Source organism: Osmerus eperlanus, chromosome 9 (assembly GCF_963692335.1).
Source record: "Osmerus eperlanus chromosome 9, fOsmEpe2.1, whole genome shotgun sequence".
NCBI lineage: Eukaryota > Metazoa > Chordata > Actinopteri > Osmeriformes > Osmeridae > Osmerus > Osmerus eperlanus.
This window is the reverse complement of record NC_085026.1, coordinates 1,789,201-1,804,189: the sequence shown is the minus strand read 5'-3', so window position 1 is coordinate 1,804,189 and position 14,989 is coordinate 1,789,201. Positions and strand designations below refer to the sequence as shown.

At 46.1% G+C, this 14,989-nt stretch overlaps 3 protein-coding genes across 3 annotated transcripts in view; all 3 read left to right on the top strand.

Annotated features, from left to right (window-relative positions):
- Nucleotides 1–14,989, top strand: part of slc35g2a (solute carrier family 35 member G2a) — a 157,989-nt gene that overhangs the window by 93,438 nt on the left and 49,562 nt on the right. The gene's annotated exons all lie outside the window — the stretch shown is intronic.
- On the top strand, nucleotides 6,162–9,743 carry nceh1a (neutral cholesterol ester hydrolase 1a). The gene is made up of 5 exons (XM_062470244.1): nucleotides 6,162–6,430; nucleotides 7,270–7,525; nucleotides 7,939–8,008; nucleotides 8,193–8,364; nucleotides 8,500–9,743. Exons 1-5 carry the CDS (start codon nucleotides 6,290–6,292, stop codon nucleotides 9,109–9,111), a joined length of 1,251 nt encoding a protein of 416 aa, XP_062326228.1. The 5' UTR covers nucleotides 6,162–6,289; the 3' UTR covers nucleotides 9,112–9,743.
- LOC134026360 (tumor necrosis factor ligand superfamily member 10-like) lies at nucleotides 10,942–14,930 on the top strand. Its single transcript, XM_062469042.1, has 6 exons — nucleotides 10,942–12,057; nucleotides 12,490–12,633; nucleotides 12,742–12,787; nucleotides 13,029–13,136; nucleotides 13,556–13,785; nucleotides 14,190–14,930. The coding sequence occupies exons 1-6, from the start codon at nucleotides 11,944–11,946 to the stop codon at nucleotides 14,397–14,399; spliced, it is 852 nt and encodes a 283-aa protein (XP_062325026.1). The 5' UTR covers nucleotides 10,942–11,943; the 3' UTR covers nucleotides 14,400–14,930.

The following is a 14,989-nucleotide window of genomic DNA, read 5'->3' as shown; positions in this document are numbered from 1 at the left end:
TACTGGGCTGATGCGTATTAGTTTGATTGGAGAAGGAGGAGTCTTGGTGTGCCACCTTCCTCCCGAACTTTAGTTAACCCTTTCAGGCCTAACTCCATATGTTGTCATAAGAGGCAAGGTTACCTGTCCTTTCTCTGCTTTGCCTGCCCAGAGAATCTGGCCCGCCCATGAGAAACAGAGCTACGACTGTGCGAGTGCGATTTCGGTTTTTCCTCGAGAGTCATCATGGCGTGCAAACGAATGAAGCATAGCAGTTGATCAGTGTTTGGATGTACAAATGAAAACCAAAGTATTTTTTTAGTTCCTTCATCCGAGCCTCTGAAGAACCAGTATCTTTTGTATTTCTGAGCCAAACATTTCAGCGATGACTGTTTCCTCAACTTGGGCTAATACAAAGCTGGCCTTGCTGACCGTCTGAAATTAAAGTCTGGATCAGTACCAACTGTCCTTGGTCCAGCTACAAACCTCGGACAAGTAAGTCAACTAACGCTATATCATTTTGTTGCTTTACTGTATGGTTACCTAGCTTGCCCTGCCTCTCTCTTCCTCCTTAGCGTTTAAAGCTACAGACACAGAAACGGCACATCCTGAGGAAAGCTCATTGTGGGACTGCTCGTCGTGGCTCTAATTCTGCACCAAGGCTGAATTTCGGGAAAGAGACTTCAGATACAGTATTAGGGGACCACTAAGGCCTATATAAAAGCGTCCAAAAACAGCATGTCATGGGACCTTTAAGAGACTTTGTAAGAAGCTGGCCGGCAAAGGGATTTGGAGAACAATGAGATTTCCTCATTGGGGCTACAGTGACAGCAGATGGGGGAAGCATCTCCTTCAGAAGAACTTACAATCCCTTAGAACCCCCCCGTAGAACACACCAGTGGGATGAATTTTACGTCACCATTTCGACATTCTGGTCACTGTGTGTTCCAGCCTCAGTCAGCCTCAGTCAGCCTCAGTCTGAAAGTGTGAGCCTTCTTTCTTGAGCACCTTGATTCTTGATTATTTTCCCATTTAGCATGGGATTATAATAAGGTAGTATCATTGGTTTCCCCACGCTGCCAAATACAAAGTCCTTCTTACAGCTCAGTTTAACAGTCGGGATAGAATCACATCTATCTTGACTCATCTCTCTGCGCCTGTAAAAGCCCATGGGTCTCACTGTGCGTAGGATTCTTACAAAAATTGTACGTACGCCTAAAATGGCGTACGCCCGAAAAAATCTGATTAATAAAACCAGCGGAGCGAAAAAACACATTAGGCCTATTTAGTGGACAAAAGCGTATCCGTAAACACACGTTTCTTCATGCCGGGTTTGTTATGAACAGTATTAAAGTTTGGACTGATAACGAGGACGTAGTGTAGCAATTGCACAGGAGCTTAACGGCTGTATTTCCAGTTTTTTACATATGATATGCACAGTATTAAATAAATATAGTTTATAGGCTACACTGTGTTTTGCAGTTATGTAAAGGTAGGATATGTGATGTTATCCTGTATTCCATGCAGTCGGGGCATCTCCTCCTCCTGCACTCCCGTAGTGGACAATCTGATGGTGAAACAGTGTTGACTTTTTATTTAAAATCGGAGTTGGATTGTACAATGTGTTTATGGAACAATTATCAGCAAATAACACTGCTGGATGTAATCTAATCTTCATGATAATGAAGAAATGGAGTGAAAAAAAGTGTGAGGAAAACAAAATATCTAAATATTACGAGTAATCGTTCTTCCCACCTTTACTCTCTGCAGTCTGACTACAGTACGGTCATCTGCATCGCCAATTCCCACTGTCTCCAAAATGTGCGTAGGCCAAAGCATGGGTCAGAGTTTGCGTGGAGGGCCGCACATTCTCCCATCAAGTTTGTTTTTTATAAATCACAACCTTTGCGTGGGAAGTGGCGTACGCACATTTTCAGCCCCGTTTTGTGCGTACGCAACGTTTATAAATGAGACCCCACCCAGCTCCTTGAAAATGAGGTTGGTGACACAGAGAAAGGGGCCTTTTCCCTCCAAACTCACTGACCTAGAATGTTGCACTTGAACATTGGGTGCATCGTAATTCTTGGAGTGTGACATTGCAGGGTTTGTTTCAGACCAATGCATCTCTGTGTTGTTGTGTAAATAACCTCACAATGCATGTCTACCTCCTTTCTTTTCTCAACAAGCTGGTGTACTTTCGTAAAGGTCAAATTTGTGCAAACTGTGGTTCCAGTAGGTTCTGCTGGTCCTAAACACTCTGTAGGAAACTTAGTGTTAGACAAATTGTGGGGAGGCAGCATGTTGACATTTTGAAGGTAGTTCCTCATAAATTGCCTTCAAAGGAATTCTTTGAAAGTCAAACAGACTGGGAGCCCAGACTTCTGCATGTAGCACTGTGCTGTCTGTTTAGGAGGAGCTCTTCATAGAAGAATTAGAAGAAGTAACTGAACCTTGTAGCTGCTGTCATTCTGCTTCCAGATGGATCCACACAGTCTGTCTTTGTCGGTGGAGTCTGTCACTGTATCAATCTGATGGCAACAAAGAGTGTCTGATACACAGATATCTGATTTTGATTATACAAACCATCATCATCAACTTCTACCTCTCCTTTTTCCTTTATAGTTATGATAAGAGTCAGAGCTAGTAGTTGGATGGAACACGCACACATGCAAACATCTACACGTGTGTGTGTGCATGCAGCTGGATCAGTCAGTGGATGATTGAAGTAACATCATGCAGTGGCATTCCTGGGTCCTGCAGTAAGGAATATGTAACTGTATCTGATGCTCAGTGAGGACTGTAATGTTATGGGCGTCCTGGTGGATCATGGGACAGGTTGGTACAGGTTAGAAATATGGACAGGTGCATATATGTGTGGCTTGGCATATCCTCAGAGCTGTGTGTGTGTGTGTGTGTGTGTGTGTGTGTGTGTGTGTGTGTGTGTGTGTGTGTGTGTGTGTGTGTGTGTGTGTGTGTGTGTGTGTGTGTGTGTGTGTGTGTGTGTGTGTGTGTGTGTGTGTGTGTGTGTGTGTGTGTGTGTGTGTGTGTGCATACTTTCCATAGCCCCAAGTATTTGGGGGGATAGTGAAGGCAAAGGGAAGGGTGCATCTGGTACATTGGTCAGGTGGAGAAAATAAAGAATGCTTCTGAAATGTTGTTAGGGGAGTCATGGCTGACATCACCATCATCTGTGAGCTCTCCAGTTGATGTTGTAGACAGTCTGTCTGCCTGAGGCTCCTGTCTTCACTGTATCAGGCTCATGGGAGCCAAGAGTATGTACCTGAAACATTGATGTCTCCTCTAGACGATGCCAGACTTGATCATCTAAACTCCTTTGACTTTTTTGGAGGTGTGGTAAAAGTCACACATAACAGAACACACATAACACAAGCACAGCTGGGGGACAGTGCTAATCTGACTTAGTCTAGTGGTATCCAGACGTGTTTTGGAAATGTGAGGCTAGGGGTCAGATGATCAGATCTCCTGCTGGTTTATGTTTCCACTCAGGCTCTCAGAGGGCACACTGAAGATTACAGTTAGACTGGAGCGCTGGAGATAGAGGGGGGAGAGAGAAATAAAAAGAGAGAGAAGGAGGGAGATAAATGTAGGGAATGAGAAACAGAGAGAGAATAGTATAGACAGAGAGAGAGACAGAGAGAGAGAGAAAGAGAGAGGGAGAGGGCTTGAGGAAGAGAGTCAGAGAGAAAGAGAGATAGTGAGAGGGATTGAGAAAGACAGATAGCGAAAGGGATTGAGAGAGAGAGAGAAATAGAGAGACCATTAGACACAATGCTTGGGACAGTGTTTCAAAGGGAGGCCTGATAGACTGGACCTTGCTGGGACAGATCTGGTGCCAGCTCACTGATGTAATGGAGCCCAGTAAAAGATACTGATGTTTACAGGAGAACTGGCTTCAAAGAGCCTGTCTTTGCACGTGCTGTGTTCCCAGTCAAGGTAGAGGAATTTGGGGGTTTCTCTAGTGGTATTACCAGGTGTTATGGAGTCATAAGGTGGGGACTTGTAAATTGAGCTACGAGACATGAGTGAACCTTTCTTTGAAATAACCTGAGTTTAATTGCCCGGTCAGGAGTTTCTGTGCTGTATGGGTCACTCTTGCAGCACACAGCAGTTAGGAAGTGTTTGGAGAAACTACAAGGTCCAGGAGAGCTGACACCGGTTGAGGAAGCCCCCTGCCTGAACCATTATCTCAGTCTAGAGTTAAAATATTCTGAAACTCAAACAGTGAATTAGAGAGACATTAAGGCTTATTCAAAATTCGCAAACAGGCAACAGTGACTCTCAGAGGATATACGAATGAACTGCAACATCCCTCCTCCATCTATTTCCAGACTTCACTACCCAGACTTCCATTCGTAATTCTGTAGTGCCCAACTGCTGTCAAGACTGTATGGCTGCAGCAGAGAATTTTTGGGGAGAAATGCCACTCTCGGGAAACTTCCTGGTTCTGAACTGGTTGCAGTTCCACTCTAGTTCCATATGAGGGCGCTAACGGGCGAGTGCAGAATGAATGGAGGTCTATGGAGTTGTACCCCTCAAAATCCACTTTTCTCAGGATATAATTTTTTGTCAAGTAATTTGAATGTTAAATTCGAAAGGGGAGGCAAAAAAAATACACACTGCTGGGTGGTAGATTTTTTTAACGTCGCTTTTTTGTCTTAAAAATCATTTTAGAATGTCAATGACGTCATACACATCGTACGACCAGAGATACTGCTTTACGGCAAGCTCTGGTCACTTCCTTTTTTCCCTCGAGGCATCGACAACACAGCTGACAGGTTACACATGCTATAAAGAGTTTTGGCTTTCTAATGTTGTTGATAATGTTGCTAATGCTCTGACATTCTGGTTCCGCTTTGGATGCCATCAAGCGGGATCTCTGGTCGTAGTCAGTCCTCCACTAACCAATCAGCATTCATTAGCAGAATGCTAGCATGTATGGGCAACAACGACTCAACCTGTAAGAAATCAAAAGGACATAAATACTCGATGATTCAATTTTCGACCTATAATCCGTGTTGAACATGCACAAACTACAATCAAATCTGAGATTCCTCAACGACAATCAGGCGAAAGAGACAAATTTAGCCATTTAGCTCCATAGACTCCCATTCATTTTGCACTCGATCGCGTTCACCCCCAGTGGAACTCTGGTGTAACTGCAACAACATTTGGTACAATGGATTAATAGGGAGTGGCCAGGCTCTCCTTTTGACAGGCTCTGGCTGCAGTCTGGAGCCTTCCGTCTCATGCCCTGCCGTGTCATGCCATCCCCGAGCTTCGCGTCTGGTCCGCTATGTCTCCTTCCTACTTTGGTGTTTTCGGTGTTTTTTGGGGGTGTTTTTAACTAAACAGTAACGGCAATCATACAAATGAATAAAATACTGTAATAGATAATAACATATCTGTCTATAATATAAATGCAGACTATCATGCTAATGAATAAAATAGCCTACTAAAAAATATATGTCCGTTAAATAAATACAAATTATAGACAAACTAAAAATCCATTCTACGGCTGCAGCCTGGAGCCTTCCGTCCCATGCCCTCTCGCCTTGCTGATAAGCAATTGTATTTGCATGAATTTTCCAGTGAAGTGTGAAAACAATATATAAAAGAATATAAATTTAAAAAAAGGAGTATTGGAAAGAGCGTAACATGTTTATTTTTTTATTCATGTGTGTGCAGATCCTTATCCCTCCTCAGGAAATCCTGCCCTTAAATGCAGAAATGGCTGCTGATGTGTACCTTCACAAAATCACAGAAAAATCACAGAAAGAAGACATCAAAGTCTGCAACCATAAATTGCTTAATGTTAGCTAATATTCGCTAACAAATGTCAACATAAAACGCTTATGCAGTTTTAAATGGAAGTCATAGCAGGTTTCATCAAATATACGAACATCAGGGACACAACAATAACGTCCAGAAATCAGCAAACTATATGTATGGCTAAAATGGTTAATTTAACAGTTTAAACGTTTTTCAATTGATTGCAACAAACGTGCTCACGAATTTACCCGTGACTCCATCTGGAAAATAATTCGCGATTTCGTATTTTTGTCCCTCTGAATCTACATTGGACACACCTGGGCATGACACGGGAGGGCATGACACGGGAGGCTCCAGGCTGCAGCCATACCCAACTCACTGCTGTGGAAAAAAGGGGTGTAATTTGTGGTCCCAACTGAAGAGGTCATACGAGCCTATAATCTGAAACCGGCTCATTTCGCGCAGCCTTTTGAGCGTTTGACGTCCATGTCGCAGAGATATCAAATCACCAACTGGAAAGATGCGCTCATCATTTGTCATTGTGATATTGTTATGGACAGTGGCCGTCGCTTATTATGTTTACATACCTTTACCCGCCACCATCAATGAACAGTGGAAGTTGATGTTGTTGGATGCTGGACTCCGCACTGTTATTAAAATGGTAAGAACAGGAGGCTACATATAATGTTATTATCAAAGTGACAATCTGAATCAGCACATCTATGTGTGAGGGCACAATCCGTAGGTTTCGGGGATTTTGCTTCTATGCGCTGCTGTGATACGCAGTGATGGCTACAGGTGCAGCGAACCTTAACCCAGTTGTGATTTCTTCCTCGCAGTACAGTGACGATGAAGATGACGATTGCTATGCAGCAGATATTCTTACTGCTTCGTAGTTTTGGGGAAAGCGTGTGTGTCAGAGAGAGATAATAGGCTGTGTATGATCAAATCAAATTGTTGACAGTACCCTTATACATTATTAAACGATTTTGCTGTTGATACCGTGAAGCCATCATGATTGAAATGTATTGAATGATTTCTTCTTTTGCTCCCTTGAACTTTCGCCTGCTGAGGCAAAGTCAACAATGACAGATCGATCAAGATAAGACACAGACATGACCCTCACACAGTTGTTACACCTGAGTGTAAATAATTAACTAGCCTTGGACCAGTATAAGAGTTTTTCATATCAGAACATTTGATCTGGACTAGAGACTTTGCCACGGAGCGCGTTTGGTCGCACCAAACTGGAAACAGTGTGTGCGTGAATGTGTGGAAACGGTGTGTTTGTGGAGAGTGTGTGTAGAGAGAGTGTGTAGCCTACGTGAAGGTATCTGTGACAACACTCAAATGCAGAAACAAATGCAGACTGGGTCAAAGAGTGGACAGACATACTGACTGAAAAACAGACTGACTGACATCAACAGACAGATGAAGAAGCTGTTCAAATGCCTCCACCCTGTCTGTCTCTCCCCTTCCCTCTCTCCCCGTCTCCCCCAGGGTGACGTGGGGGAGTGGTTGGGCCTGGGCCATGCCATATTGTTGATCCGGGGGTCTATGTGGGGCTTGGAAGGGCTGAAGGAGCTAATGGAGGCATCCGGGTTGGCAGGAGGGGGGGGCGGAGGGGTGAGGGTCAGCGAAGACACCTTCGGAGGTGTGCCAGTGCGGGTGTACGAGCCCCCCGCCGGAGGAGAGGGGCAGCTACGGAGGGCAGTGATGTACTACCATGGAGGGGGCTGGGCCCTGGGCAGTGCCAGTGAGTAAACCTTCATATCACTTCATTCAATCAATCAATATTTCTTTATAAAACATGTAAAAACAACCATGGTTGATGTGAAAGCACTGTTTGAGTCTGAGCTGTCTGTATATGTGAAAGCACTGTTTGAATCTGAGCTGTCTGTATATGTGATGTTTGTGTATGAATGAAAGACTTGTGTATGAATGAAAGACAGATATACAATGACTGTAGATATACAATGACACAGTCATTGTATATCTGCATACAACAAAATTAGAAGCACCTCTCCAGTCGGTGCATTTACAAAGAAACAGCATAAAAAAAGGGTTCTAGTTAATGTGTGAGGTCACACCTGTAAACCATTGTGTGTATGTGTGTGTTTAGAAATGGGATACTCATTACTGCTCTGGCCTTGTCTGTTTCCTGTCCAGAGGATGGTTCTTATGACGTGTTGACCAGGCAGATGTCTGATGAGCTGAATGCAGTAGTGGTGTCTGTGGAGTAAGTGTGCCTCTTTAAACACAACCAGGATGCTGCCTTGTCCACATCACATAGACAGGATGCACGGGTCGTACGCTAGGCTACGCTAGGTGTTTTGTTGCATACCACCAAAGAATGACACTTGATGGTATGAAGCTGTTATTACACCAGCTCAGAAGTTTGAGTGTGTTTGTGTGTGTTGCAGGTATCGCCTGGCTCCAGAGGTTCTGTTTCCTGTGCCATATGAGGACTGTTTAAGCGCAGCCAAACACTTCCTGGAGAAAGGGGTTCTGGGTAAGTACTTGGTGGATCCTCAGCGTGTGGCTGTGTCTGGAGACAGCGCGGGAGGAAACCTAGCAGCAGCAGTTGCTCAGCAGGTAAACACTCACACACACACATACACCCCCCCATGCACACACACACGTCACACACACCATACACACTCATGCATGCATTCATACACACACACCACACATAAACGCACGCACTGAAAGTACTCCTCTTTCCCTCAGATCGCCATAGACGACAGCGTGAGCGTGAAGTTCAGCGTGCAGGCACTGGTGTATCCCGCCCTCCAGGTTCTGGACCTCAACACCCCGTCCTACCAGCAGAACCAGGCCATCCCCATCCTGTACCGGCCCTTCATGGTCCGCTTCTGGCTCCAGTACCTGGGGGCCGACCCTGCCATCCTGCCCCTGCTGGTAGCCAACAACCACAGCTTCCTCCACCAGCCGAGCATCACGGCGGACATGCGGGCCAGAGTGGACTGGAGTGTCCTGCTCCCGGCCAAGCACAGGGGACAGTACCGGCCGGGCGGAGGGGCGGAGGCGTCCCGGGGCTGGGTGGGGAAGGAGGTGGAGGGTGTGGGGGATGTACGGGTCTCGCCCCTGCTGGCGGAGCTGGCCGTCCTGGCCCGGTGTCCGCGGGCGTACGTGCTGACTTGTGAGCATGACGTGCTGAGGGATGACGGGCTGATGTACGTCAGGCGGCTGCAGGACGCCGGCATCACAGTTACCAGCCATCACTTGGATGACGGTTTCCATGGCTGCCTGAGCTTCAAGCACTTTGAAATTGGGAAGCGGGCTTGCAGGGGGTATATCGCTTGGCTGCAAGAGAACCTGTAAGGTTTGAGTGCGCGTTTGGGCTTATATGAATGTTAGAACCCATTCCCAGGGACTAAACCCACTGTCACATCCAGTGTGTTGTAATCATGGATATGAAATGGTTGTTATTGATACAATATTTACATTTACATTTATTCATTTAGCAGACGCTTTTATCCAAAGCGACTTCCAATATGGTTGTTACCATAGATACTGTGTGATTGGTATCATAGATACACTATGATTGTTATCATAGATAGCAGATGGTTGCACTAGGACTTGGTCCACAAAGGCACTTACAGCATTCCTCATCTCTTTGCACTTGGCATGTCCTGTCATTGGTGTGTGTGGTCTGTCACTGAGACTACAACTCTTTTCTCACCTCTTATATTTTTAGTGGTTAAGTCAACATTTTATGAAATGCATTAGCTTAAAGAAATGTGTTTGATCTGTGGTGGTTAGGAGGATCAACTGTCTGGTCACTGGGTTTGAGTCAGGCCCATTGTCCTGAACAAAAGTCAGAAAAAGGTTGAAGTGTGTACAGTCGGTCATATCCCTCAGGTGTCAGTGCAAATCCTCTCAGCCATGCTGTTCTGTAGCTCTCAGTAGCCTACAAACCTCTGGGAGTGTTAATAAACACAAACCTGATAGACTGTATCTGTCCTGCTTCCGCCCTGGTACAGGTCTGAGGGGAGAGGAGGGGTGAGGCAGGGAGGGGGATGGAGGGTAGGAGAAGATTAGGGGAGAGGGAGAGGAGGTTGAAGGTGGAGGGGAGAGGAGGATAGGAGAAGAGGAGTGGAGAGGGGGAGAGGAGGATGGGGGAGGCAAAAGGAGGGTAGAGGTGGAGAGGAAAAGGGGAGTGGAGAGGGGAAGGGGTGAGGAGGAAAGGAGAAGGGTGTAGGATCTGCTCTTCCTCAAGCTCATAAATCGCCATGACGAAATACTTAAACCCACTCAATCTGAGACACACACACACACACACAAACCCACTTACACAGACAAGGACATAGTGTTGAGGTTACAGGGGAGAAAAAACACAAAGTATGAATAATGTTTTCATTTCAACATTAGTTAAATAAATTGTTTATGACTGGAGTGGATTCATAAGCACATCACACATCTGCCCAGTCTCACATATGGAGGGACAGCTTCACCTTTCACCTACACACTAAAACTCAATCCCCAGGCTAAAACACACACACAGAGAGACACACACACTATGCCACATCACAAAACAACCCCTTCGCACAATGCCCAGTCCAACAAACAACAAAATCTAGAAAGTGAAACCTTGCCCCCCTGTGGTGAATTTATGTCATAACAACAAACTGTCTGGAGACAGGACAGTTTTGTTACTGCTTCAACTATACTGGACAGAATTTACTTAACCCTCTCAAAAGAGCAAATGCACCATCTCTCTCACACACCACACATTTTTGCTATATGTTCACCATCTATTCTAGATCTTCATAACCTCTTAGATTTTCCTTTTGGTGTAATGTACCAGTTCACATTCAAACCGAGGAGAAACACTCCCTCACTAGACTGGGGGAATTCCATGACTGCATTAGAACAGGAATGAGGAGAGATCACTGGGGAAAAGGGTGATGGGGACAGAGGGAGGAAGAGAGAGAAGAGGGGAGGAAGATGGGGGGGGGGACCTCCTCTCCCCTCCACAGAACAAAACAGCCTGAATGCCTGGGAGGGATTAGTCTGGTGGAGAGGACGCGTCTCATTGGTTGATGGTACATCCCTGGTTTCACAGACTGAAGACTTGTAAAGTGGGTGGGAGGAGAGGGAGGAGGATAGAAGAAGACGAAAGGGGGGGGGTTACAGATGTCAAAGGTGATTTTGTCTTAAGACTTTGGAAGGAACTTTGATTCATTAGACTGGTCCACATTCCTTAGGTCAACAGTGTTTGTGTGTGTTTGTGTGTCTCAGGGTGTCAGCTTCACCACCCCAGGGTAAAGTCATCAGGTAAGGGTAAGCTGACAGCCATGGGAATCAAACCTCTCAGTTATCTCCTGCAACAGTCACATCCGACTCAGGATACCAATCTGTTAGAAAACACTAAAACATACTTCTGGTCTACAGTCTCCAATTACAACATTTAAGTATGATGATGAAAACTCATATGAACTTGGCACAGTTCTTTCCATTCTTCTCTGGTCGTGTGAACCTGCCAGGACAGGAAGTGGAAGAGTGTGTGTGTTTGTGTGTGTGTAAGTAAGTGGGCTTCTGTCTGTGCGTGTGTGTACCTGCTATCACGCAGGTTCTGGCGCCAACCAAGGGTAACATCCTCCAGCACAGAAAGCCTCTACCTCAGTCTCTCTCTTCCTCATTCCAGACAGAGGTGGAGAAGGTCGATGAGAAGGTGGAGGAGAAGGTGTAGTAGATATAGGAGCTTATTTGGAATGTGAAAATACTTAGCAAAAGAAGAGAAGAAGATGTGACTATATCTGACCAAATACACTGTATCTTAAGAAAAAGTGGGAAGCTTTTATAATGATTATCAAACAGACCAAAGAAATTCACTAAATAACGATTGATCAACAATCTGCACATGGTTCTCACAATGCATTTTATGAAAAAGGGAGACCCCAGTAATGTTTTGAAGAAGGGCGTAGAACAATTGTTGGCCTCTCTCCCCAACATAAAAGGGATGGGACATGGGAGGTGTTAAGAGACATAATTTGCCTAAACGTCCTGCATACTTACCCTGTAGATTAATAGTACTGCTCCCTCAACTCCACTCTCCCCTGCCCTGCGCTACAGCTGCGGAGAAAACCTCTTGATGAACTGACTACTGCATGGATCCCCGTCTTTCAAGAGGACAATCGATTATCGACGAGCATGCCTTTCTCCCTCTCTCAGCAATGCCTGGGTCTGATTGTACTGGGAACGATCTTTCTGCAAACAATCGCAGTCGCCATCAGTTTTATGTTATTCAACAACGTCCTGGAGACGGTAAGAACACAGACCGGTTTACAGTATTGATTTGTCCAATTGATCTTTCGTCCATGTTCTGGTTGAGTATCACACCACTATGCACGCACTTGCAGTCAACTTTAAACTGTACGAGGCAGGCCGTTAAGAAATACAGTCGACTTGTAACTTTTCACTCGCAAGCAGAGCATTCAGCAGATGGATTGTTTTTGCCTCCATGATTCCGCGTGAGTTGGAATATCGTTAGGCTGTGAACACCCAAACGATGGGCAAATCGAAGGTTTAAATGCTGCAATCCCCTGAAATTCCTAAATGTACCATAGTTTGACGCAAGGCATTTGATCTCAACCCTTTGCTCATCACATGTGGATCAAAACGTCTATTCATGAAGCTGTTATTCTGTGTGTAAATTTAAAGCACACATACCTACTTCTCTAGTGATCTCTCTATCAGATGCATCAGAGCTTCTCGCGGAGTAGTGTCTCGTGTCTGTTGAACCCCAACGTGCACCCCGGGCGCGTGAACGCAGCAGGGGGGGAGCAGAAGGCCGATCCCTGTTGGCAGGTCATGCAACAACTCCACTACCGCATAGAGAAGGTACACAGCTCTTTATCTCGTAGCTTTTGTTGTTGTTTTTTTGTCAATAAACGGAGGCTGCAGAGGATAAAACGGAGGCTGCGTTTGACTTCTCGTCCTTACTTGCAGACCATGGCCGAGCGGTTGCAGCGGGAAGTGTCAGCCCCAGTGATAAGTAAGATCTTTTCAATGTGACCTGACTGATATTGATCCATACAGTCTAAGCACCTCATGACCGGAGTCTCTCTCTCTCTCTCTCTCTCTCTCTCTCTCTCTCTCTCTCTCTCTCTCTCTCTCTCTCTCTCTCTCTCTCTCTCTCTCTCTCTCTCTCTCTCTCTCTCTCTCTCTCTCTCTCTCTCTCTCTCTCTCTCTCTCTCTCTCTCACACTCTCTCACACTCTCTCTCTCTCCCTCCAGACCAGGTATCTGGGGTGTTTCCGGTCCAGGGGTTCTGCAGTGAACTTAGTCTTGGGGTGTCTGCTCACGTGACAGGAGGCCTCCGACAGAAACAGCCACCAAAAGAGGGTGAGCCATGCAGTCTCCTGTCCTCTCTGCTATCTCGCTGTTTCTCCCCTTGGCTCCTACTCCCTTAATATTCTCCTAAAGGAAGAATCCTAAGAAATACGGCTTATCTAACAGTGCCATAATGCTTTCTCTTATCCCCGTGGCATCACATCTGTGAGACAGAAAGAGTCTGAGAAGACAAATCAAACTTGAGGCATCTAGGCTGGCCTGTCCGAGATCCAGCATGTCTTCATTCCTGAATGGATAGCAGATGTTTCAGTTTCCTTCTCCCTTTCGGGCCAGGCGATGGCTAGCTCACTCTGTCTGTCTGTCTGTCTGTCTGTCTCTCTGTTGGCCTGCCTGTTTGGAATAGAAAGAGCTGTTCCACCAACTCACCCTTCTCTTCTCAACACCCTATTTATGCTTGTGTGTGTGTGCAGGCTCTCACAGCAGCAGGGGGTTTCTGGGAGAGCGTATCCGTGAGTGGGATGGGCAGAGGGGGCTGTCCTTCCTCCAGAACGTGGAGCTGAAGGGGGGAGAGCTGCTGGTTCCTCGCGCCGGCCTCTACTTCATCTATGCCCAGACGTACTTCAGCCTCCCCCCCACGGAGGAGACGGAGGGGGACGCGAGCGAGGAGGGGACGCAGCTCATCCAGTACATTTACAAGAAGGTGAGCTGTGCTCTTTTGACCCTTTAACCCTCTAAGGAGTAGCGTCACGTGAGCGTTGGAATGTGCGCGCCACAGCGTGACATTGGATATATGTGATTCGAACAATTGAATATATTCTGATAGACAAAAAACTAAGCAACAACTGCTTTAGATGGCAAGTAACATTAGCATGGTAGTAGCATTGCTTCAAGTATAATGCTAGGTAATTTACTATGCCAGCTAACTAAGCTGCTTGCTACCGTTTCGGAAAAATAACTTACGCTGTGGGGACCGTTGGAAATATTTGATACTCACTCTTTAAAAGCTTAACAGCTGCATTTCTGGTGGAATGGGACAAACAGAAAGTCTTAAACAGAGAAGAAGTGATCTACTTCCAGGTCATCTGTGGTCATTTCCTGTTGTAGATGAACTCGTACTCGGTGCCCATCCTTCTGATGAAGTCGTCCAGAAGTGCCTGCTGGTTCCAGCGTCAGGAGTCGGGCCTGTTCTCCCTCCACCAGGCCGGCACTGCCCGCCTGCAGCCCGCGGACCGCCTGTTCGTCACCGTGAGCAACGCCAGCGCTGTGGAGACAGACGCGAGGGCCAGCTACTTCGGGGCCTTCCTGGTGGGCTAGAGGGGCCCTAGCAGGGAGAGGTGCCCAGGGAGGGTGCCTGAGTGTAGGTGTGTAGTGTAGCGGGCGGTATGGAGGGGTGGAGAACGGAGGAAGCAAGGATTGTTCAGTCTCCCAGAGCCCTTGTAAATAAACTGTCTGCAGAGATCACGTGTCTCTAGGGAGCTGACGTCTTATCCTCCGTGATGTGTGCAGGAGTGGGGCTGGGGACTTCAGCGTCACACACATGGTGCCAGTGATGCGTGTGTTTGATGGGGGTGGAAGAGTGATCAGGAGATGAATGGATGTGTGGTTATGGTTTGTTTGTGATGAGGTATTCAGGCAGTGGATGTGTGTGAATGTGTTTTTGCAGTATGACAACGTAACACATCCAGTAATGAGCTTATTGTGTGGTCTATGGAGTGTCTGATACTACTCTCATTATTATCTAATCTGGAAATTCTGTTTCTGTGTTTGTTGGCTACAACAGTTAAGTCCTTATACTGGAGGTGTGTGTGTTTCCCAAATAATGTGAATATAGTTTTGTTCTTTATACCCAAGGACTCTCTCTTCCATATTTGACCTTAATGCACACACACACACAAACAGCAGCA